We start from the raw sequence: 23775 nt of genomic DNA on the forward strand, positions 1-23775 counted from the left end.
CTGATCCAGTTCAGTTGCCCACCTGTGTGAAAGGAGGGGGAATTATCTCAAAGAGGATGCCCTGTGTGGGTGCCCTCTCCAGTTTGGTAGTGACAGACCAGAAAACCCCCCTTTCTGAGGGTGTGAGGGTCAAACTCTGCTGCCCTCAGGCCCCCTGGGTGGTGTAGGGGGAGGCGCCACCCCTCACCTCAGGGATCGGCGCTACCTCAGAGCCCAGGAACATGGCGGAGGAGGGCCTGTAGGCCTCACCCTGCGGGCAGCAAGGAGGGTTGGCATCTGCTTCAGCCACCTGCTCCCTGTCAGGCCCTCCTGCTCCTCTGCCCCATGGCCGTCCCGGTCTTTTGCAATGTCTGCTTCTGTGAGCCCCGCAATCCCACCCCACGGTTCAGCCTCACAAGCTGTGGCCATGTTGTCTGTGAGATCTGCCTCCAGAAAGGTAATGGCTGCTGCAGGCATGGGCGGCTGGGCCCTCTGCTTCAGCGAGACAGGCAGGGCTAGTGTGCACACATTTACCTCAACTCTTAGCATTTCTCACTCACTGCGGAAAAAAGAAAGGTCTGGGCATTCTTTTAGTCAGCCTAATGTTATTGATAAACCATTTAAATTCTTGCTATTGATTTTCTTTAAATTGTAAACATCTGTGTCTGCCTCCAGATGAATCTGGCTGAGGCAATGTGGCTGAGAACAAACCTTGGACACAGAAAACTGAAGGCCTTAAAGAAGGTTGAGTCTGGATGCTTATGCATTGTAAAAAAAGAATAAGATGACATGCTTTTTCTTTAGTGAAGGGCAATTTGCAAAACATAGGATTTGTTTAGAGCAGGTTTTGTCTTAAGACATTTTAATTTGGGGATTGTCACTGAAACACTAGAACATTTTCAGCAGCATTAGGAGCATTGGAAGTGATGTTTTAAAGCTCTCGTATGATGTATGCAATTTCCGAGTCGTATTCTGGGACTCCTGTCATGTGCTTAGCTGAAGATCTGTGGGAAAAATAGCACAAAAAGGAAGTTGGTTTTCAAAAGAAAAAATAGCAAACAAATAACAATGTTTTTCCTTCTGAGATCACACTAAATGACCTGTTTTTTGTAAGACACACAGAATAAATGATCAACCTGTATTTCAGAATTAAAAACTTTTGACTAAAAGTTTTCACAGGATTGATCTTGAGGAAAGAGGATCATAAGATGCAGCCTATAAATACAACTTACAGGCTCCTAGAACCTAAGCAATAGCTTTCCTCTCTGCTCTTCATATTGTTGAGACATTATAATTTTTATTATTATTTATTATATAAACCTGAGACATATTTTTTTGCTGTGAATTCACTAATAACATCAGGTTTAAGATGTATTTACTCTGTAGAGATATTTATAAACATCTGTCCTTAGAATACTTAAAAAGGAAGCAGCTAGTAAAATTATCAATTATAAATATTGTAGTCATATGAATTTACTAGAAATATTCACTAATGCAGTTGCCAATAAGCAAAGATACATTTAAAAAAATGATAGTTTTAAAAAGTTATGTGATGAATTTTTCACTGGAAAAAATTAGCAAGGTAAAATTAATAATTCTTTGAAGTTAAAGTTTCCTATGTTTTATCAAGAGCCAGACTGGGCCTCAATCTAAAAAGTCATATATCTACTTGACTGTAACTCATTAGTGCACTTAAGCATACATTTAATTAAACCAGGCAAGTAGTCTTGTTTAAATCAAAGGAACTAACAGTCACCTGCATTCAGTGACACTAATGATATTCATAAAATCATTTACATGAATGCTTATTTGCAGGAGTTAGACCTGATGACATTTACACATATTTTCTCTGTGCAACTGTGTGTAATGGTTATAGAATCAAATTCTTTATTCATGTTTATTTACATTTCATGTATAAACTTCAGATTCCTTCCACAAGCTCCAAACAAAGGTGTAGGCATCAAATTCTTTTAAAAATGTATTCGATAGCTGTTGCATTTGATGTATATTTTAAATGTGTCTTTACCTTACAGGTAAAAAAGATGAATGCTTGGTCTGTAGAACTCCTTGTCGTACATTATTCCTTTCAAAGCAGGTAAATGAAGCTTTAGTATTGTTGTATTACATTAATTTGTAGTTTGTTTAACAGCTAAATTATTTACATTGCAGAATACTTCCCTTTTGTTTGCCAACTGTGACATGAATATTTACTGATGAAAGGTTGATAGACTTAGATACTTATGCAGTATACAGCTTTTAGTTTTATGGATTTCTTCAAATAAAAGCCTAGAGAGACTCTTTAGGTTTTCAGATTCTGCTAGACTGTAAATCACTCCAACCTTTTCAAGAAACATGACTGGCTACTGTTTAACATCAGTGACTACTTTCAAAATGTGGAAAAATGTTTATTGACTTTGGCATTTGTACATCAGAAACAGTGGACTGTAATGAATTATTTTATGTAATGGACTGAATCAAAAATCTACATGGCGGCCCATTGATGTTTTCAAGTGCATTGGGTTTTCTCCCTGTTTTCTCTTAAGCTTAACTATTTTCCTCATGGCCATGTGATTAAGAGAGGATCTGGGAATTCTGGGAATTCTTGGTATTCAGTAGGGAATGAACAGCTTTTAATTCTCTTTCTTGAGAAATCATTAGAAAGATTTAATTTTCCCATTTCTCTGAGGAACCATCTTTTCCTTAGCTGATTTTATAGATGGGTTGTGAAAACAGTTACGTTTTCCTAGACTGATGCCTACTTACAAGAGAAGCCTGCCTTACAATGACAGGAGAAAAAGTATTCAGTACATCAAGTTCTAGAAGGCTATAAGGCAATCATGTATATGAAATAGAGGACAATTTGGGACTAAGTCTGAAGCCGTGACCTTGAAGGAGGCCATGATTTCTCTAGGTATTTTTGAAACTTAGCTGATGTATCTCTAAATACAGAAATCTCTACCTCTAAATACTATATATATAAAAAGTAAAAAACTGCTACACTATATTTCATATTTGTAAATGCAGAATCTTGCAGAAGTGAAACAGGGTGAAGAAGCAATGCTACCAAAAAAATAAAAAATTACAACAAAACAACAGAAGGCAAACAAAATACAAAGGAAAAATGCACTCAGTAATTAAAGTAAAAATCCAAAACACCCTCTTCTAAAGGAAATATTTTAATAAGCTTTCAATATCAGCCTGCCCTGGATGCAAGTATTGTTATTCATTTCAGTCACAGAATAATTTAGGTTGTCAGGGACCTCTGGAGGTCATCTTGTCCAACAGCTTGCTCAAAACAAAGTTAGTTTTGAAATTATATCAATCTTAAATTTCAGCATTTCAACAGAATTTGATAATTTGCTTCAAAAATACTGAAGGACTTTAAAAATACAATGACTGGGATAACTAGCAAAAATAGTTGTTTCATTAGAACCTGCCACTGCTCTAGAGAACTGGAAGGAAGCAAATTACCATATTCTTTAAAAAAAAACATTAATGTTGATTGCTTAGCCCTGATTAAGAACAGATAAAATGATTGGAGTGATAATTAAAGATGCATATAAAAAAGTCAAGGCTCTATAATTCAGGAACTCGAGTGGAAATATACCTGGTAACCTTTATGAGACGCTGCTATGGAAGAATTCCCAATGAGTAGGAGGTCCTATAAATGTGTTAAAACTCCTCATTAAATTGTATATTGGGGCAATCAGTGTCTACACATTTAACATTCTCATCTTTACAGTAATGTGCGCTTGCCACCTTTGTATCTTCCTTCTATGTCTCACGATCCCCACTTGCTTTTTCCCAGAAGATGGTTAAGTGTTATGATAAATCAAAATCTTGCTGTTCATTATTTCAGAATATCATGTTAACATCTGCTGCTCCTCCATGCAATAAATAAAATATGTGTTCTACAAACCTTTACTTTAAAGAGGTTTTAAATAGCAACAAAGCTGGTTGGTTTTTATTTTTCTCAGATCTGGTAGGTACTTAAACCTTTGTTAGAACCAGAAGGGGGTTTCTAGAGCTTGCAATGGACACATTTTAAAGAGACCGAATGTATTTTTGTGAATACATTAATTTTTCCAGATGAAATTTTATTGTCTTGTTTGTACTAGTTTTCCTAAAATACCACGGATAGATTAGACTGTGCTGTCTATCTAGTTTTCCCTTTCTTGGTCTGCCAGTTCATCCTGTGGAAATTTTTGAATGCTTTGGTTAATGTCAACCAAATTCAAAAGAGCAGAGGAAGTTTCAAATGCAATTAATTTCCTCCTGTGAGTTGTATAAATATTAGGAGCTGGGAAAGGAAGGAAAAGCTGTTTAGTTCCCCTGGTGAGGGAAGTGCAAGTACAGCTCATCAATAACCAGAAGTGCATTCGCCAGCCGTGTGCACAGTTCTACAGTAACCAAACAGTGCATGGCACCTTTGCTCAGATGCATTGCTATACAGGACATCAAAGAAACTGATGTCAGAATATGGGCGACAAAAGATATAAACCTCTTGCAAATCCAGGTTATTAATTTAGCTCCTCACATAATTATTTTTCATACAAATGAGACTCAATTCCCTCTTGTTACTAAAAATATATAATGTAAGCACACATTGGAAATAGGTTTGGTAAATGCAGCTGTTATTTAGTCTTGGGTATTTGAGTTTATGCTAGTGTTATACCATTTTTGGAGTAGGGAAAATTATTGTCTGTCTATGTTTGGGCATTTCCAAATGGAGTAAAGCCTAATTCTTCTTTTATTTCAATGCAATATTTTTAATTTAAGTGATAGCACTTATCTTTTTATTTTCTTAGTAACCTAGAAAACTGTTGCTTCATTCATAGGTGGCCTACTTCTTAATTCCTTCAATAATTCACCTTTCTTTAATTTTTCAAATTTTTAAACTTTTTGCAATCCTTTAGTACTTCTAGGATTAATTGGATTTTGGAAGTGGTTCATTTCTTGAAAGATGACTCTTTTTTTGGGACAACCTTCTTTTAACATCTAAATAAGTTGGGAGTGTTTTTGCTTTTTTATTCAACTTTTGGCTAGTCATAAAGCCACCTTCTATTATAGAATCACAATATATGAAAGAGAACCTTCTGGTTTGCAGTTTATAGGTAGATGTGGGGTTTTTTTTAATTGAAATGTGATCACTGTTAGTAATATAACTATTCTAACGTAGTATTCTAACTAGTATGACTATTTTGGGATTGTTTTTTTCTTTTTACCTTATGAATAAATTAGGAATACATGTATTCTAGATTAAAGTAACACTTAGCTAAGTTATCTACATTACTTTGTAGATTTGAATAGATGTCCAAATGTTACTATAATTCTGAAATTCACTCCATATTTTGTAGTAGTTCTTTCTTACTATAAAAAATAAATATATTCCTGAATTAAAATGATAGCTTTGGTGCCAAGCAGTTACTCAGCATTTTTTAAAAACAGAAATGGCCATTTGTGAGGCCACACCATTATCTCTGATTAAAAATGTCAGTCATAAAATATCTGAAAAATTCAGCTATCATTTTAGGGCTTTTTTCTTGTGCTAGGATAGCATTCTGCTGCCCAACAGGCAGGAGAGATAAAATGATTCCAGTCAGCATTGGAACCATACTGAAAAAGGACTTTGAAACACAACCGTTTATATGATGCATCCATGTGGCTGGGGATGGTGAGAACCAAAAAGCCCGGAAAGGTACTGTCAGTAACCTGGCTGTTGGTCTGGGGGTAATGCCTCTTCCAGGGGACCACAACATCTTCCATGAATGTCCAATGAAATTGTTATTGTCTTAGTTGCAATAGGTATATATGTGTACGTAAACAAAAGTACAAAATCTTCCAGATAGTTAATAGAGGCATTAAATAAAATTGGGCTTGTTTTCAATTTCTGTATCATCCTACTCTTGATCTGTCCATTTTTATTTGTATACATCAATCAATTTAAGGAACACTTGATAAAATGCTATGTTTAATACAGCTTGTAAATAAAAATACTAACATTGGTATGCTTTCTTTTCTTGATAGACAAATCCTGATATTCAGTCACTGTTTGTGGGAATAGATACGTTATGCAAGAAATATTCAAAAGAAATAACACAGGTGAATCTGCCTTATAACTTTTTAACTATAAAATAATCAGCAGCTTCTACTGATGGGAAAAATATATGAGTGAATGCTTGAAAATGAATGTATGCCTGTTACCATCTTTATTTCCTTAAATCTACATTTCCAAAGTTTTTAAGAACGCACAAATTATTCATCACGGTCACTGTTCATGTTTTCAAATTCTCTCTGAGAGAGGACCACTAGTCGGTTATTTTAATGATGTAAAATTACTTTCAATGCCATACAATGAAAAATTAGATGTTCCAGAACCTTAAACCTGCCCAGGCAGTGTGCCCTAATTACAGCAATAAAAAGTTACGCTCTGAAAACTTCAGCTGGCTAAAGCCCTGAGCTGAATGTGCATTTTCTCTCTCTCTTTTTTTTTTAAATCAAAGCGAGCAAGTAAACAAACATCGCTGATCTCAAAGCCTTTATTAAAAATAATAAGAATCTAATTCCAAAAAAGCAAAAAACCCATCCTCAAAACAGGTCTGCTTTTTTCAGAGAGATGCAGTAAGAGATTTCAATGTACATTTCCTCTCTGCCTTCTGTAAACTCCAGGCAGGATGCCTACCTTCAGGCTTACTTCCAGTCCAGAACTTTAGTAGCTGTCTGGTTAAATGAACGCGTTAGTACCCATTGCCTCCTTGTTTTCTGCATCTCTTCATCTTGGCTTTGGGACTTGTCCTTGTCCCTCTTACTGAGCATTTCAGTGGCAGTTTCAACTGCTCTAGGTTGAACTGTAGTGGTACATTCTCCCTGAACCCACCTGCAACCTTCATTGTGTATTCTCATCTCCCTTGGGCTGCTACTTGTTGGATCTTGTGGTGAGCTTGCTGATCCTGCAGAAGAGTAACCTAGGGAAGATAATCTGCTTTCTTCAATGGTGATTATGGATTCACATTTCCTCTACTCCATGCTTCACAAACTTCTCCAAAGCTGAGCGTGGTCTCTTTCCTCAGCACTCCTCCTCCTCAGATGCATAGGTGACACAAGGTAAACAAGAAGCCTTCCTCTGTCTTTCCATAGACACCTTTTAACAGAACGTATGATGATCAGCAGTTATTCTGTGAACTGAACAAATCCAGACAGCTATACTGCCAACCACACGTGAATACAAACATCTGTAATGTGTCAAAGAAAGGAAAAGGGGACACAATCCCAAAAGACTAAGGTGGGTTTTCTGTAGCCTGAGATAACCCCATGGGAAACATATTGAAGTGCAATTAAGGCATTAAAGTATGTTCAGAACTTCTGCCAGTGTAAAAAGACGTAAGAGCAGCTTGTGCTTTGTTAGGGCAAAGGTTTATCTAATCTACTATCCTGTCATGACAGTGGGCGCTTTCCTAAGGAAAGCTGGCTTGTAGTGATACAGTGTTCTTCAGAACAGCCTCCTGTCTTTCAACAGTTTGTGGCACAGCATTTTCTCAAGGTGGGATTGGTGTCTTTGCATTCAGAAGCTTTTGGTAGAGATTTTGTCCCATGTAACTGTCAAATTGTTTTCTGAATATTTAGTGCCTATCACATACTATGGAAAGGAGATCCTCAGGTTGTACCACTGTGTGATGATGATTTGCTTTTACAGATTTTAAGATGCTACCTGCTGGTTTCATTTGATACTCTTGGATCCCATTCTAGAGGAAAAAGTAACCATTCCCATGCACTCCATCTGTGCTAATCATTAGTTTTACACTGCTAACACGGAATCACGGAATCACGGAATTGTTGGAGTTGGAAGGGACCTCTAGAGATCACCTGGTCCAACTCCCCCACTAAAGCAGGAACGTCTAGAGCACATTACTCAGGACTGCATATCCTTTCTTTAACTATCTTTTTTTTTTCAGCCACTCATACTCTATGTGGTCATTCTTTCACTGAAGCTCTTACAAACCTCTGATTAATCTGGATGATTTCCAGACCCACTATATCTTTCTGAGATGTTAAGCAGACTTAGGATATAGTAATATGAATTTTTTAAATTGGAATAATTATAGTCCCTATTCGATTCCTTTTTTAACCACTTCTAAAATCTTATTTTCCTTTTTTGACTGGTACTGAGCACTGAATTGACATTTTCACAGATTTTTTCTTTATAGACTAAAGACCTCATTTCTGACTGGTGGGAGGCAGCTCAAAGCCATTACTTTCTGACTGGCTATTTCTTCCATTAGTTCTGAAGACACTTCTGATCCTTAGATGTGTATCCAATGGGAACCTCTCAGGCTCTTCTACAGTGAATAAAAAGTAACCATTCCAATTAGATACTCCACTCTGTTTTTACCTTCTCTGACTGTTTCTTCTTGGTTGTCTCTATGCCCACACACATTCTGGCAGTTTTCTTACTGGTAGGAAGAAAGATTTATTACTCGGTTATTGACAATTGTAATTTGTTCCTCAAGCTCTTGTCTTGCTAACCTTGTATATTTTTACTTTTAACCTGTCATGATTTATGATCCTCATTTGGACACAAAAAGTGCTTACACACCACCAGACAGCGTGTCTAACAATTATTTTTTAATTAACGGGATATTTTTACAAGGCAAGTTATAATTGCCAGTAAGACACATTAGTTTTTATGTTGCCATTAATTTTATGTGTTTGCTTAGCACTAATGAATAAGAAACACGGCAGCTAAACTGACTTTCAAATGTCTTTACCTTGTTACTGAACATAGTGTTAAAATATAAATTCAGTGAAATAAATCTACCAACTTTAGGGTAGGTCATACTAGATTAAATAAACTTTATAAGACTTTGTCAGTGATAATAACTTTGAAGGTTTTGTTGGAGAAGAGTTAAAGAAGTTAGGTTAAATACTTAATGAAATATAGAAAAAATTGAATACTGTGAAGTAGATCTCCATTACTTTTTTGCTGAGGTTACATAAATGTAATTTAGTGCAGCTTAATATAACCGTATTTTTTTTAGGTTTCAGAATTTCAAGAAAAACATCGTAAACATTTATTAGCATACCACAAACAAAAGGTAACACTAATTATGATCTTCTTATTTTGGTTGCTTATGTTTGCCTTGTTACTTTTGTTTATTTTTATAAAATATATTCACCTTTTATTGGAATACTTAGAATAGGTATTCCAATGAGGATTGCCTAATTCCTGTCATTATAAATACCACTTTTTAATTATTTAAAATTTGTGAGGAATTTATTAATTATGATTACTATTATTTAATAAAACAGGTTTTAGTTGTGGGGTGACTGAGGTTAAATTGAGAATCAAAGGACAGGGAAAGAAGAATGGAGAAAGTGGAAGACGTGGGGAGACATTGGTACTCAGTGATAAGCCTACAGGAAAAGAAGACCTGGGCTGACAAATTGAATGAGACACTTGAGCAAGGGAGAACAAGACTAAGAGCTAGTACCCTGAGTTAGGGGAATGCTCAATGAGTAGAGGAATAGAATTAAATATTTTGTGGAGAACAGGTACTGAATTTGTGACTATACCTCTTCATCTGTAGGTTGGAAAGAAAATTTCATTTTCATTTCTCAGCTACTGCTAAATATTTGTTAAAATAGTTGGCTGTTTCATTAATTTCTAAGGACGTGTCCAGGTATATTACTTAAAGCTACTTTGCGATACCGGTGAACCAACCCATCAGTGGGCGCCCTGCGTATGAAATGACACAGGCAAACTCATAGAGCTGGCCAATTGGCCATTTCATGCGTGAGGAGAGCATCTGATATGGTTCTCATGGATAGAACAACTTGGAAATTTAAGTACTTTGTGGCCCATTCTCTCCAGTTTTCCATTAGTGTGTTTTGGGATCAGTCATAGTGAACTGTGGAATAGGCAGTTCTTTCAAAGTCCTATCCTTCTACTTTCAAAGCCAGGTCATGTAGGAATCCTGATTTTATGCCCTCTTTTCATTTGTTGTTCTGACTCTGGATGGTAAAAAACTGAAACCTGTAGGCAAAGTGAAATAAAGCTTTTCATATGATTTTACATAAATTGAAATTCCAAAGAATCTGTGCAGAGCTTTGATACTTTTTGATGGTAAGTTTCTATGTTATTTACTGTTGAGATATTAACAGTGGTTATAAAGTACTCAAGGATGTTGCTTGACCTGAGGAAGGTATTTAGGTGACAGTACAGAAACAGCTGAAGATTTAAGTGGTTACTATTTCAATGGCACATTGGGTGCCATTTGGGTGGTTTTTTTTCTTGTTTTGTCCATCCTATTAGTATTTTAAAACTACTTGCATTGGGTCAGGGTCAGAAGAGGTTGTTTATGTTAAACACCTTGTGTGCAGCTATGGCTGGAACTGGTGAGTCTGCTTTGGCGGAGAAATGATTTGACAGTGAGGCTGAGGTGAGCAAGGAAGAGAAGAGGTTGCCCATCTCCTGCCTGTGAGTTTGTTAGCAATGCTCCCTCTTTCAGGGCTACTGGGAGGGAGTCTGAAGGAGCTGGGGAAGGCTAGATCACAGCTGGCAGAGGCAGACAGGATGAGAGAGTGGGAGTAGATACTCACACTCGGGGTTGTAATCTCCATCTGAGACTTCCTGCCACTGGCTTTGAGATAAGGGTGAGTGGGAAAAGGATGGAGCAAGAAGGATTTACAGTATAAGCAGTTTGGCATATGACAATGATCCCTGGGAAGTGAGGAAGCACAAATCCACCCTTTGACACAAGTGCTTCTTCCTGCCATCTTCCACTCTGCAGGTCTTGGCTTTTGGGAAAGGCAGAGTACTGTATAAGGAAATTCACAACTGGGTTCTTATGCTTAGCTATATTGTTTGTGGTCCCCTTCCTTATTTCTAGTATGTCATCCTTGTCACTGTCAACCAACAGGTCTCATGACCTTGATAGAAGTTTCTTTGTTGCTGTCTCTGTGAGTTGTACAGACACTGGAAATGGTGGAGTGTGATGTGGGCACTTCCTGACAAGTCTAGACTTCATGTTATTCTAGAACCAAAAGATATTGAAAACCAAATAGTTACCTTCTTTAAGACATTTTGGCCTTAAAATGATCCAGTGCTACAGCGTGACAGGATAAAGTACATTGTTCCTGACATCTGTACTGGTCACTTTCTTAATCAAACCTACCTCTCATTAGAAAAAAGAAGAATACAAAAAAATCAGATCACATGTAAATTAGATTTTTACTTTAATCTGTTTGCAGAGTTTCACATCTGCAAAAATAGCATAAAATCTGCCACAAACAATATGATTTTATAAAGATGTATCAGACAATGTTATTAAAGATTTCAAATAATATTGTGAGGAGAAACACAAAAAGTTAACAAGAAATATCATAATTTGCCTTCAAATCAAAACATGAATAGTATGAAGTAGTAAAGGACTAAGGTCACACAATGGAAATACAGATGCAGTACTGAGGCTATTGAGTATATTTTTACATCCTCCATAAAATATAATGTATGATCATGTAATGAAAGACTGTAAAAAATACACATACTAGGGAGCTGACCTAATGTTCCTGACCTTAGTGTTCAATTTTGCAATCTCATAACATTCTTTAATGGAGATATTTTTGGATGTGTCTATAGCATAATAGGAAATACTCTTCAGATAAGCTTATTATGAATAGATACTGCAAAGAACTGAATAAATTTTTAATTGGAAATTAGAAATATGGGAACACGGTATTTGGTATTTTGGTATCTTTTCTAGATAATTCCGTATTAAATGCACCATAACTTTTATATCAGATATGGAAAAGAGGAAGAAAAATAAAAGCAAACTGGTTTTAAGCACTTTTCTTAGCATTAATTTATCCAATATTACCAGCACACTTTTTTAAAAAAGGTAATCAAAATAAGTCTGCAACTGTGAGAAAGAAGCATAACTTTTTCAGCCTGACTGTTTCACGGATCCATATAGCAGCTGTAACCTTGTCCCAGTAAACTTGGAAAAACAATGATATTTGAGATTACAACCAATAGAAAACAGTCTTTCAGCACTTTGGAATACTAGTTGTATGAGAATGAAATTGTATATCACACAAATAGATTTTAGCGAAATCTTTGATTATCTCACAGACAGTAAAGCTGGAAGAATCTCTCAAGAAAGTAACACAACAAATTCATCAGATACAATGGTAAGAGGTTTAATGCAGCAAAAGTACATAAGAAATAGTCTTTGTAATCAGAAAACAGTAAGTTCAATTGATAAAACAATAAAGAATTTATGCTTTGTTTGCCTTTCTCATATATTGAGGAGTATAAATAGAAGAAATGTATTTTTAAGAAATAAGTGAACAGTGATTTCTGTCATCAGGACCATTTTATTCACATTAATTAAGCCTGTCAGGAAGGAATATTTTTATTTTTAAATTCAAGTCAGTAGTTACTCTAAAAATTAACTTTTAGTAATCTATTTTTTGTGATGACTTAAACATCATATAGATTTCATTTTTAAAATTTGTATTTACATGAACATGTTTTTTTCAATGGGCTTTCCAGCATCAGCCTGGATAGCACTATGATATCTTTCCTAGTATCTAGTCCATTTGTAAAATTACCAGAGTTTTGTAAAATGATTCTCATCTCTGTTTCTAGAAAAATCAACTACCTGACTCAAACAAGTCTTTCTTCACAAAGGTTTCAAAGAAATAGGCAAGGGGTATCTCATCATTATCCCCCTGCTTATTGACTGATAGATCTTAATCTTTTGATCTTATTTATTTCCAACTTAATGCTGAAGTCCTTATTGATCTATAAATGCAGTTTGTGCTATTACTTTTCATTTCATTAAATTGGGTTTCAATTATTTGTTTGAAAAGATCACATTTTTAAAAATCCTCATGTAGTTCTCCTCAACATTGATGTAACTTTTCTATCTTCAGAACTTTCTGGCTTCAGATTTTGCAGACTGTGGGCTATCCCTGAGTCATTAGAGAATAAATTAAACAGGATCAGTTGCAAGACTAAACTGAAGAGGACAGCACTAATAGCATTTCTGCACTCTCTTCACACTTTTTTGTTGTTATTTCCCTTTTAATATTATTTATGGTATACTTATCTGAATTAAGCTCTTACCCCTGCTTTAAAGTCCATGTGGCCTGTACAGCACTCTAATGTTCAAATCAAATTAACACAGAAATCCATATTATCTTACAGATGTTTAAAAACATCTGTTTACCAGAACATAAAATAAAACAAAAAAGATATCAGATTGATCTACTGTAATCCTCCTATGGTGAAATTATTACATTTTCCATATAACCTTTTATAGTCCATATCCTGTTTTATCCTTCCCATTTTCTAAGACTTCAAAATCTACTGGGAAAAAAACCTAACAGGTTTGGTCTGCCTTTTCCTTCTAGTACTGAGTATTTAGTGTATAGTTAAAAAATACTACTCCCTATAGAGCCATCTTCTTGAGAGAAGCTCTTCTTTCGAATACCAGTGATCAAGATTGATGGAATCTCCGTAATAAGACAGTTCACAAAGCTGGCAATTTAATTGCAAAATGTTGATTTTATTCCTTTTCTGTGTTTTTTCAGTGTAGACTTTCTTTTGACGTGCACATAATACTGTATTGTGCGCTCTTATGTTTCTTGGTGTAATATAACTGAGAGAAAAACAATATGTAGGGAACTAAGTATGTGGTGGGTTATCATAGTTTATATGTATTTTTATCCACAGCCTCCTTTTCCTTGTCTTCATCTCCAATAAATAACATCTTGGTTATACCAAATATGGAATTCTTACTGAATTTCAGATTTTTCAGAGTTGTACCAAGAGAATGTGACCTAGGCTTCCCCTTGCATGCCCAGTAGACATATTCCTCCTATTTATGGTCATTGGCAAAGGTATCAGTTTTACATAGCTGTGGGAGAATAGTATAAATATGCCAATATTTCTTTTGATAACTAGATTTTTTTAAAGTTTGGGAAATGTATACATCGGAATTAAGGTTTTTGGCTTGACTGTAGTTAATAGTTATATTTTAACATCTGTTGTTCCACAAAGTACTTTACCAGAATGTTACCCTAAACTGATATTGTTGGGCATGGGACTGATACAGACAAGTTAATAGCTCATCACATAGGTTGTTATTTTACTTCATGGCAAATAGTATCTTGTTAAAGCCAGCTATTGATGGATAAATTGTTTTGATGTTATGCTTTATTGACCAGTTAGACAAATGAACAAATCCAACAAGCTTTCAATTTATATCTGTTGTGTCTTCTGTTTCCCCTTTAGTATGAAGCCTCCTGAACAAACTACACAACTACCATTTTCCAGTACAGCTAGAAATCCCGTATCTAGTAAGAAGTGTTGGTTTAAGACACTAACTATAGAATACATATCACTGGATATAGCTATGTTCTAATATTAAATTTATTAATGACTTTAGTTCCTCCAAGAAAACAGAACGGTTATTCTTCATATTCTCTTCATCCTGGTCATCCTTCCACTTCTGAAATGTAGGTACAAATCTATTAATTTTCAATGAAAACCTTAACAGTGACAACAAACTGATATTTTATACTCAAAGGCACTTTTTCTGTAGTGAGTTTAAAATAAGTATATTTTCTGATTTTGTGTTTTGTTTCTGCAAACTATGTAAGTATAAAACTAAATGTCTAAGTTAGTTGTCTAAAGTTAGATGGGATTACCTCCAGCAAGTCTCATTAAAATAAATTCAACATACAGCTTGCTCAAGCTAGAAGATTTCTATACCTGTGACTGTGACTTTTTTTTTTAAATAAAATTTCAGAATGCCCTTGTAATGGAGACAAGTGACAAATGTATAAATATGCATATTTATTCAGACTTAAATACTAGACTGACGATGCTAATCATAAAATGTTTCTCTGTAAATGTCTAAAACAAAGCTCAGAATCAATTAATAGATTTTTCTTACTGCTAGTGGGCTTTGGATCAAGTCCTAAATATTTATGTGTTATGCATGATACATTACGCTTTTCCATTATTAGTCAAATTTAACGTGAGAATATACTGTAATTTTAGTCATTATAGTGAATGTGTTATTTTTATTACAATGTCATACTTATTTGACTTTTATTGTAAGAATGGAGTCAATGGAGGTTGATCCTGTACCTTCACCAATGAGGAAAGTAAGTGGGGTTTTTTTGTTTATATATGTGTGTGTATATATATGTATAGACACATATATATGCTTTTGATTTCTCCTATTCAGTAAATACGGCAAAAAATAGGATCCCTCTCCCCCATTCAAAACAGCTCTTACATACATGCTTATTTCAGCTATGCTTGATGCTAAGTAGAAGTCATTTGCTCAAAAGGAACTAAATCACAACATTGATTTCTGGAATTATACTCTCCACATGCCATATACAGACTTTTAAAATTCTGATGCTAAATTAAATGGCAAATTCTTGAAATCTCAGCATGTTATAAAAATGTTGTTACTGTTTCAAAAATAAATGTTGCTAATGCATGAAACTGAGACTTGCATTTAAATTTAAATTCTAACATTAAGAAATGGAAATATATGTAAGATTTCCACCTTCACCAGATCTCATGTAGATTTCTGCAGCACAAATCTATGCTAGCATCTTAAATTTCATTTATAACCTATGGATTGGTCATATCACAGACTTATGACAGACCTATATTTATATCTATAACCTATGGATTAGTGTATGTAATTCGTCTCATTCTGAAGGACACTTATTAATCTCATTCCTGTTTCTCTTCACTGACCGTGAAGAGAATTTTGGGGATCAGGCTATATGTAAGTTTTGTCATTGCAGAGTCATTGGCACTCTTAACTTCACATCACACTGATTTTTCAAAACATTCCTGAAATTTCAGTTATGATAGATGAAATGTATTTTTAAGCCACAAATGAAGCCAATCATTATCTTTCACCTTTCAAAAACAATTTTGTTTCCTGCTTGACCAGTTGATCTTGCTTTTGTCTATGCTCAGGGACAGAGATGTATGTAGAGTATCTTCACATGTTAATTAAAATCTAGGGTCAATGGTCAGAAAGCAGTGTTAGAACCTGATATTTGACTAGGGAATTGCAAACTTTGAATGACATCTCTAAGATGAGAATGAAGGCAGGAGATTTTCACTGTATTAATATTCTGATTAGGAGAGGTAACATCCAGGAATAGGTGGTAGTTTAAGAATGGAATCTCAGCACAGAAAATTACATAAGTGTCCGATATTTTTATTATCTGAATGTGACAGAGAGGACTTCTTGAAATAAAGCTAAAATACATGTGCTTTCCTCCCACTGTAGATCTCTAAAAAATAGTAACTTAATTCTTAAGTTTTGCATTTCAGTGCTATGAACAAAACCAGCAGTGGAGGGCACCAGAAATCTGCAGGCATTATAGACCACAAAGATGTAACACTGTTGCTTAAAATACGTTAATGATTAACATACTTATTACACTGTTATTAACACCTTGACATTCATTTAGCCTGACACACCGACTGGTCCAACAAGATTCTCATTAATAACTCCACCGCAAGATGGACGTATGGGTGAGTAAAAATAAAGTTTGTAACTGGATAACATTTGTATTATGTTAGGATGATAAATAAATTAAAATTCATACACTGGTGATTTACTGAGTGAACTTGAATTGTGTTGAGGTATAAGGAACTTAGCATGTAGACATCAATCCAGCAGATGGGAAATAAAGAATTAAATAAGTCTCCCTAATATTGACCTACTCTATTCTGTGAATAATTACTTCTAACCAAAATGATTTTTGCTGAGCAACCATAGCCAACAGTTGCAAAGAAAATACTGTAATGACATGTATAGTTGAACAGAACAGTCATACTTGGAATATATATCATGTACTCTATGTTAACCTTCATAATTATATTTGTTCGTAGTTAACAGAGATTAACATTCTCCATAATGTCATGCTAAAAATCACATGAGGAAATGGGGGGAAAGTAAATGGAAGTTATGAAAGTATTTTATAACAAAATTTGGGTAATTAAGTTGAGATGAGGAACTGAGAATCAGAAAGGGGATTTTTTTTCCCACCATATCACTGTAATAGGGTGTGAGACATTTTACCTGCCTGTACTTCCTTTCATTCCTGGGCTGTTGCAGAGCTTTGGTAACACTCTGATGTAAATAAGACATGAATAATAGATTACTAAAATTAGTGCAGTCTCCTTGAGCACTGTTTATTTTTGAGGAGTTTCCCAGAATTCCTAACACTCTGCAGGTCTACCATTCATGTGTCCCTCCCATTCTTGGTTTTACATGCAGCGTGTTTCTGTAACAGCCCAGGCAGTCTTTCGTCTGGCTTCAGCAGCTGATAGAGTCCATCTCCAGCCACATAAGGTGCATCTCTTGCATCTTTACATGGTGTAAACAAAACAAAGACAAATGCAATTGTAAATTGTTTCTTTTATGTTATGTTTGATTTACATGTTCAGACACTTCCTATATGCGTGCTTGCCTATAAATTTATGGATCACAAGATAGTGAGAATTGAGGTTAACTGTTTTTATTGTGTCTAAATATAAATAAATATTTAGTCAGATAGTAAAATTATATGTAGAACAGTTATATGTTCAGCACATTTCAGAATCAACCCATAAATTTTTGCAGAGGACAAAGCTGAAGGAATCAAAGTGTACTTACAAAAGTAAGGGTAAGCAGGTACAATGCACTGAAAAAAGTTTCCTTCTTTGAGATGGACAAGGCAAAAAAGAATAGCTGAAGAAATGGAGCACTTCAGCAAAGCTATCCTGATAGTCTAATAATAGTGTAAGAAATGGGAGAAGGTGAAAGAAACCAGTATATGTGTTTAACTTGAAAATGATTTGCAGGAGTGGTGCAATATGATGTTTTCATGACATCTAAGCTCTATGTAGGATTAATCTATTAAGACAAAGACAATGGTTCACCTTTACCCTCTGCTGGAATACTTCTGAGGACTTTTGATAGCTTTAATTTTTGCTGGATCTTCTTCCAGCAAGAGGTAGTAGAAGACAACTCATGCCTCAGCAAATGCCTTGTCTGTGCTACATTGTCAAAACAGATTATTAATTTTTAGGGCTATTTTAATCCTTTCTCAAGTGACATGGTGACTTTATTTTGTTAACCAATTTATTAACTTTCATTGTTTATTGCAATCATGCACCATTTTTAATTCCTGAATAAACTGATCATGAATTTGACCCTAATAATGCAATTAAAGCACTAGTCTTTGTTTCCAAAATTATCTCTTAAGTAAAATAGGTGATTCATGTTCAGTTTTCAAAAATTCAATTTTTACAGGTAGTGTATCCTACAGAAATTCTCAATCATCTGGAATAATGTCAAGTCAAAATAGCAGAGCAGGATCTACAAGGTAATTGAATACCTTTTCAAGATGTTACAGTCTCCTACAAGAGACTGAAGTTTCTCTTCTCTGGCCTTATCTGTACGTTGAAAGTTCTACTATATACCTGAAGAAGTGTTATTGTGTAGGCTTACTACCACCTGTATGAATGTGTGTATTACTGTCGGAAGTTTTTATTTTGCAATCACTTTCTTCAAAAATGTGCAGAGATAATCTGAGCTTCTGTAGCTGCGGACATCTACAGTCATGGTATTTTTATACAAAGGATAGTAATTTTATAGTAAGAAAGTACAACAATGTGTCCGCCTTATAAATTCTTCTAAAAATGAGAGATGACACAATATCTACATAAGAGCTCCCCTCTGAATAACCTGAACATCTCCATGCTGCAGGTGTTTCAGGTTTTTCATTTAAACATTGAAAAAGTCTCAAACTGCGAGAATTATTAACATCAAGAAAAATCTTGAAATGGTTCCAGAAAAAGTAAACTCTTGTTCTCTATAATTATTAAAGCAAATATGTCTTCCTAGCACAAATTTAAAATATACTATACCTATACAAATTTAAAGTATACAATATACTATTTTTTTCCATCTCTGATTCTCCTATCATTTGTTTTGTCCTTCTGCTTTTTAAAATCTGTAAAAAACCTAAAGAAGTTAAAATCTGCTAAGGAATATATAGAACATAATAATTTATAGCATTTTCTATATAACAATATACTATTTTTTTCCATCTCTGATTCTCCTATCATTTGTTTTGTCCTTCTGCTTTTTAAAATCTGTAAAAAACCTAAAGAAGTTAAAATCTGCTAAGGAATATATAGAACATAATAATTTATAGCATTTTCTATTAAAATATTAGCACTGTGAATTTAAGTAGTTTTGAAATCTCTTGTGCTAGGAAAGTAGCCTGAAATCATATCCATAAATTAATTTTATTAACAGATCCACGCCTATAAGACTACCACATAGTGGATGTTCACTTACATCATCATCTGGATCACAAAGTAGTAGAAGGGGGTCATGGGCTACTTCTGATTTCAGAACGCCCCAGTTGTATCCATTTACATCACCTTCCCCACAGCCCTCCTCTGTAACAAGACCACCAATCACCATCTCTGGACTTCTGCAAAGACAACATATAGGCAAGTATATTTTATAAAATAGCAACATTTAACAGTTGCTGAAAAATTTTCAGCCTAACATATTCTTATTACTTATTTACTGGACAACAGTAAATAAGAAATAAATTAAGTAATACGAAAGTGATATTTCAAAATTGGAAGCAGGCTATCAGCAAAATATGAGAAATATTAATGTTTATGATCAGTATTTTGCCTTAGTCTTCTGTGCAATATAATATCTGCTGTGAAAATGCTTCACCTCAGAATGATATTTAAATCTGATAACATCCATAATTGCTGCTAGAAAAAATACCAGTTCTAAATAATGCAAAGCATATAATAATTTGGCAAAAACTAATCTTGCAACAAATGTCAAATAAGGAGTAGAGAAGACAAAACCATGAGTGGAAGAAGTGCAGTGAACTCAGAGGAAGTCATAGCAAGACTGAGATAGTTAACAGGTTTCTGCTATCAAAGCAGAATAGTTGAGTTGGGGGAAGAAGGGAAAGAAGGCAAAATATGTCTATAATGAAAACAACGAATGGAGACAGTTCCTGTATGACTGAATGGTGTGTTGTAGAAATTGGATGACAGTTGACATGTCTCTATGTCCAGCAGAGAAAAAACAAACATAAAAGGAAACTATAGTATTCTGAGAGTAAGAGGGGAAGTATTAGTCACCTCGTTATTAGGAACAGGGGAATTTTAATGGAAATTAACATATGAGTGAACTCATTCTGAAAATGAAAAATTGATAAGGAATGAGCAGATGATGAGACAGGGAAGAGGAAGGAAGATGTGTTAAGTAACAGAAAACAGGGTGAGGATATTAAAAGTTATGGGAATAGAAAAGGAGCCCAGAGCAGTGCATGGGACAGAACAAAGGCTATAGAGGAAGCAGATTAAAGAATTTACGAGGATTGGAGATAAGAATGCAGAATATTAGTGTAAAAGAAGAAGCAGGATGGACCAAAGGAAAAAGATTAGAGGGCAATAAAGGCTATTTTTCCTCTCCTGCATGAGGAGATGCTTTGGATAGCTACAACAAACAGACCAAACACAAAAGCAAAAAGTAAGGAAACGATGGGAAGAAAATTAAAGGAGGCAAAAGCTCTATCTAGTCTTTTATATTTATGTTTTATAACTATTATTATTTACTTAGTTGTACTTCTCTGTCACATGTTCTGTATCTTCCCAGTTTGGGAGGAAAGGCTTAGATGATTATGTGTTGCTGCTGATTTTTCACATACTCTGTATGATATTAATTTTAATTCTTTTATGATTACCTATTATGCCATAGCAGACTTAATAGTAATATTCTCAGTCCCATGTTTTTTCAGTCCTAGTACTGTTCTATCATTTGCCAAATTTTCTGTTTCCACATTTCTTACAGATATAGCTGTCAAGACACCCACATAAATGTCCAAAAATGACAGTAAAGAGGGAGATAGCTCAGGGTATTATTTGTTGAGTGCAGCATAAAACTAGCAAAAGTAGCTACATAGAAACCAGCCCAAGAGTAGGTAGGAATTACATTGGGGCACTTTTAATTGGTAAAATCATGAAATTGTAGAATCACAGAGTCATAGAATCATAGAAGAGCTCAGGTTGAAAGGCACCTTGAAAGACCATCTGGTCCAACCTTTTGTGGGAAGGGGAGCCTAGATGAGATTATCTAGCACCCTGACCAGTCATATCTTGAAAACCTAATTCTTCATACTGCAGAATTTACATCACAAGTGAAATCTTTGTTATTTACATTAAAAGGATTATTCATCTATAAAACATTTTGCAGTCCATATTAGCAAATATGACCCTTCTATCCCAAGAGTGACACATCCCAAGCAGTTTTGAGTTCATGAAACTAAAATAAAGATCGCTTGTAGTCAAGTTATGAATGCTTATAGCTCGTGGAAGCTTACATCATAATTCTTTTTCTTGTGGAGTTTCTGGACAGGGATATAGCATGTGAAATAGTGCATGAACCTGATAGAATCTGTAAACAATGTAGTAGAAATCAAAGTAAAAAACAAAACAAAACAAACACCTATGTTGAACTTAAGTATTAGTTGTCTTTGAGCTATATTGGTTGGACTCGATGATCCCAAGGGTCTCTTCCAACCTAAATGATTCTATGATTCTATGATTCTATATCGTTACAAGTTAATTGCAGTTCAGATGCAGAGCACCACTTTGGACATTCACTTCTGTAGCTGAAATTGGAATATGGCAAAAATGCTTTCACGGAAAGAGAAACCTAATTCTTTTATCTAAAAACAAAGAAGCATATTTAGATTAATAAAACAGCTATACAAAAGTTCTCATCAAAATGTATGGATTTTTAAATTTTTTTAATAATTTTCACTTTCTGTCTTTCTTGAATAAGTTCCCAAAATAATTTACATGAATAAAGTTTTCCTTTAGTCTTACTAAATTCCTTTCCATTTATACTTCTTTTTCTAGGATCGACTAATTTTGGAGGACATTCGGCAGAAAGATAAGAAAACATCTGTGAATTGTTTTGTTCAATAGGCATCTGGAGAAGCTCTACAGAGTCTTTGGATACCAAAGTATCCAAAGTAATTTGTATAAAATACCGAATTGGCATAAACCAGCTAACTATTCAGCATGAATAATGTATTTAAAACATCACTGATCTTGCTGATTAACATGTACAGTAGTTTTAAATGAGAGTACAAAATCCTCTTGCTGTTTTTAGAAATATTTGGCTTAAAATATATTGTATGAATAAACAGCCTTTATTAACTAAGTGTTAAGACAAAACATGATTATATATTCAATGACCATTTCTTGCTGTGAATGCCCTGAGCTGCAACAGAACTCTATTTTTAAATGGTCACACCTGTACAGTATTAGAGATGAGCCCCAGTCCTGAAATATTTAATTTATGGATTTTTGATTCCAGAATTTCAAATTTTGGGTCTGACTCAATAGTCCCCATTTGTTTGCACTGTTGAAAGGGATAAGGTTTGAGGGCTCTTACATTCTAGCATGTTCTCCCAAGCTCATGGTACAATATCTATTCCACACTCCAAGAAATTTACCTTTTGATGTAGGTAATGAATGGAATGAAATGGGGGAACTGGGAGGAAGAGACAAAACACAGTGGAGACTACTGTCACACAGGAATGGCAACAGGAGACTCTGAATGAAAAGTACCAGAATGCAACCTTTTCCTTTCAAGACTAACTTGAAGTTGAAATTCCCACAGTTACCCTGTATGTCTGGCAAATTTTTGGTATGACTGAGTCATCAAATATGCACCTTTGTTTTAGCCCTAATTTTCCCTGGAATATTAAAAAAAAACAACAAAACTAAAATCTGAGGGTTTTGTGAGGTAAAGTCCCTTGAGTACATAATAAATTTCTTTTGGGTTGAAATGTTTTCTTGACCTAAAAAAAAAGTTAGAAAATAAAGGGAGAGCAAAGGAGGGTTTTTTTGTGAATCTGAAACAAATTGCTAATTCAACCAGAAAACAGAAGATCGAATGGCTACTCTTACAGTCTCTGAATTTTATTTCATTCTTCCTACATCATGTCCCTAGCTACTTACTGCGAGGAGTTTTAACCGGCAAGTGTGCCCCTTGAATGTGAGTAAAATATGGAGGAACACCTGTTTTGTGAACATCTCTGGACAAGTTTTACATTCCTCTTATTTCAATGTAAAACTGCTTTTACATTTTTACCATGGGAAAGTTTTTGTGTTTTCTCCTCTTCAATATTATTATACTTCAAATTTAGAAGGGATTTCTAAGTCAATTGCCTTTCAAGCAAGCTTCCCTTTCAAAGATTTAGTTTTACAATACCACAGACATGTGGTGTAACTTTTAAAAATGTCTACTCTTCTTTAGTTCCAGATTAGATAGAATAACTTGATAAATGAGGCTAGTAAAATATGATTGCCAGCTTCCACATTAATTGTGCCCCTATGGTTTTCTGTTTGGATCACAAGGCAGTATTCTCTCTAATTTCTATCTGATCACACTGCAGAGTCATCATCCACTCTTGTAAAGTCATAATTTAGCTTTTATAATTGCTGAAAGTTGTGTTCTACAATCAGGTGAAATATCTGGGTTTCATTAGTTCTGTTCTTCCCCTTGTCAATTGTACGGTTGTAAGCGAAGGCAGAATTTGAGGTTGACAAAGCTACAAAGTTGTGTCTATTAATGGGACTTGCCTGAAGGTTCCCTGGAAGAAACCATATAGGAAGGAGACATATATATGCTAGTACTACGGAACTAA

General features: G+C 34.8%; 1 protein-coding gene across 1 annotated transcript; it reads left to right on the plus strand.

Annotated features, from left to right (window-relative positions):
- The first annotated feature begins 231 nt into the window (after window positions 1-231).
- RNF212 (ring finger protein 212) lies at window positions 232-22014 on the plus strand. The gene is made up of 12 exons (XM_014966755.1): window positions 232-436; window positions 2013-2074; window positions 6007-6081; window positions 9015-9071; window positions 12107-12165; window positions 14276-14340; window positions 14430-14499; window positions 15108-15153; window positions 16495-16558; window positions 18324-18396; window positions 19335-19534; window positions 21977-22014. The coding sequence occupies exons 1-12, from the start codon at window positions 325-327 to the stop codon at window positions 22012-22014; spliced, it is 921 nt and encodes a 306-aa protein (XP_014822241.1). The 5' UTR covers window positions 232-324.
- The last annotated feature ends 1761 nt before the right edge of the window (window positions 22015-23775 follow it).

The sequence above is a fragment of the Calidris pugnax genome, unplaced genomic scaffold (genome assembly GCF_001431845.1).
Source record: "Calidris pugnax isolate Ruff unplaced genomic scaffold, ASM143184v1 scaffold14, whole genome shotgun sequence".
Taxonomy (NCBI): domain Eukaryota; kingdom Metazoa; phylum Chordata; class Aves; order Charadriiformes; family Scolopacidae; genus Calidris; species Calidris pugnax.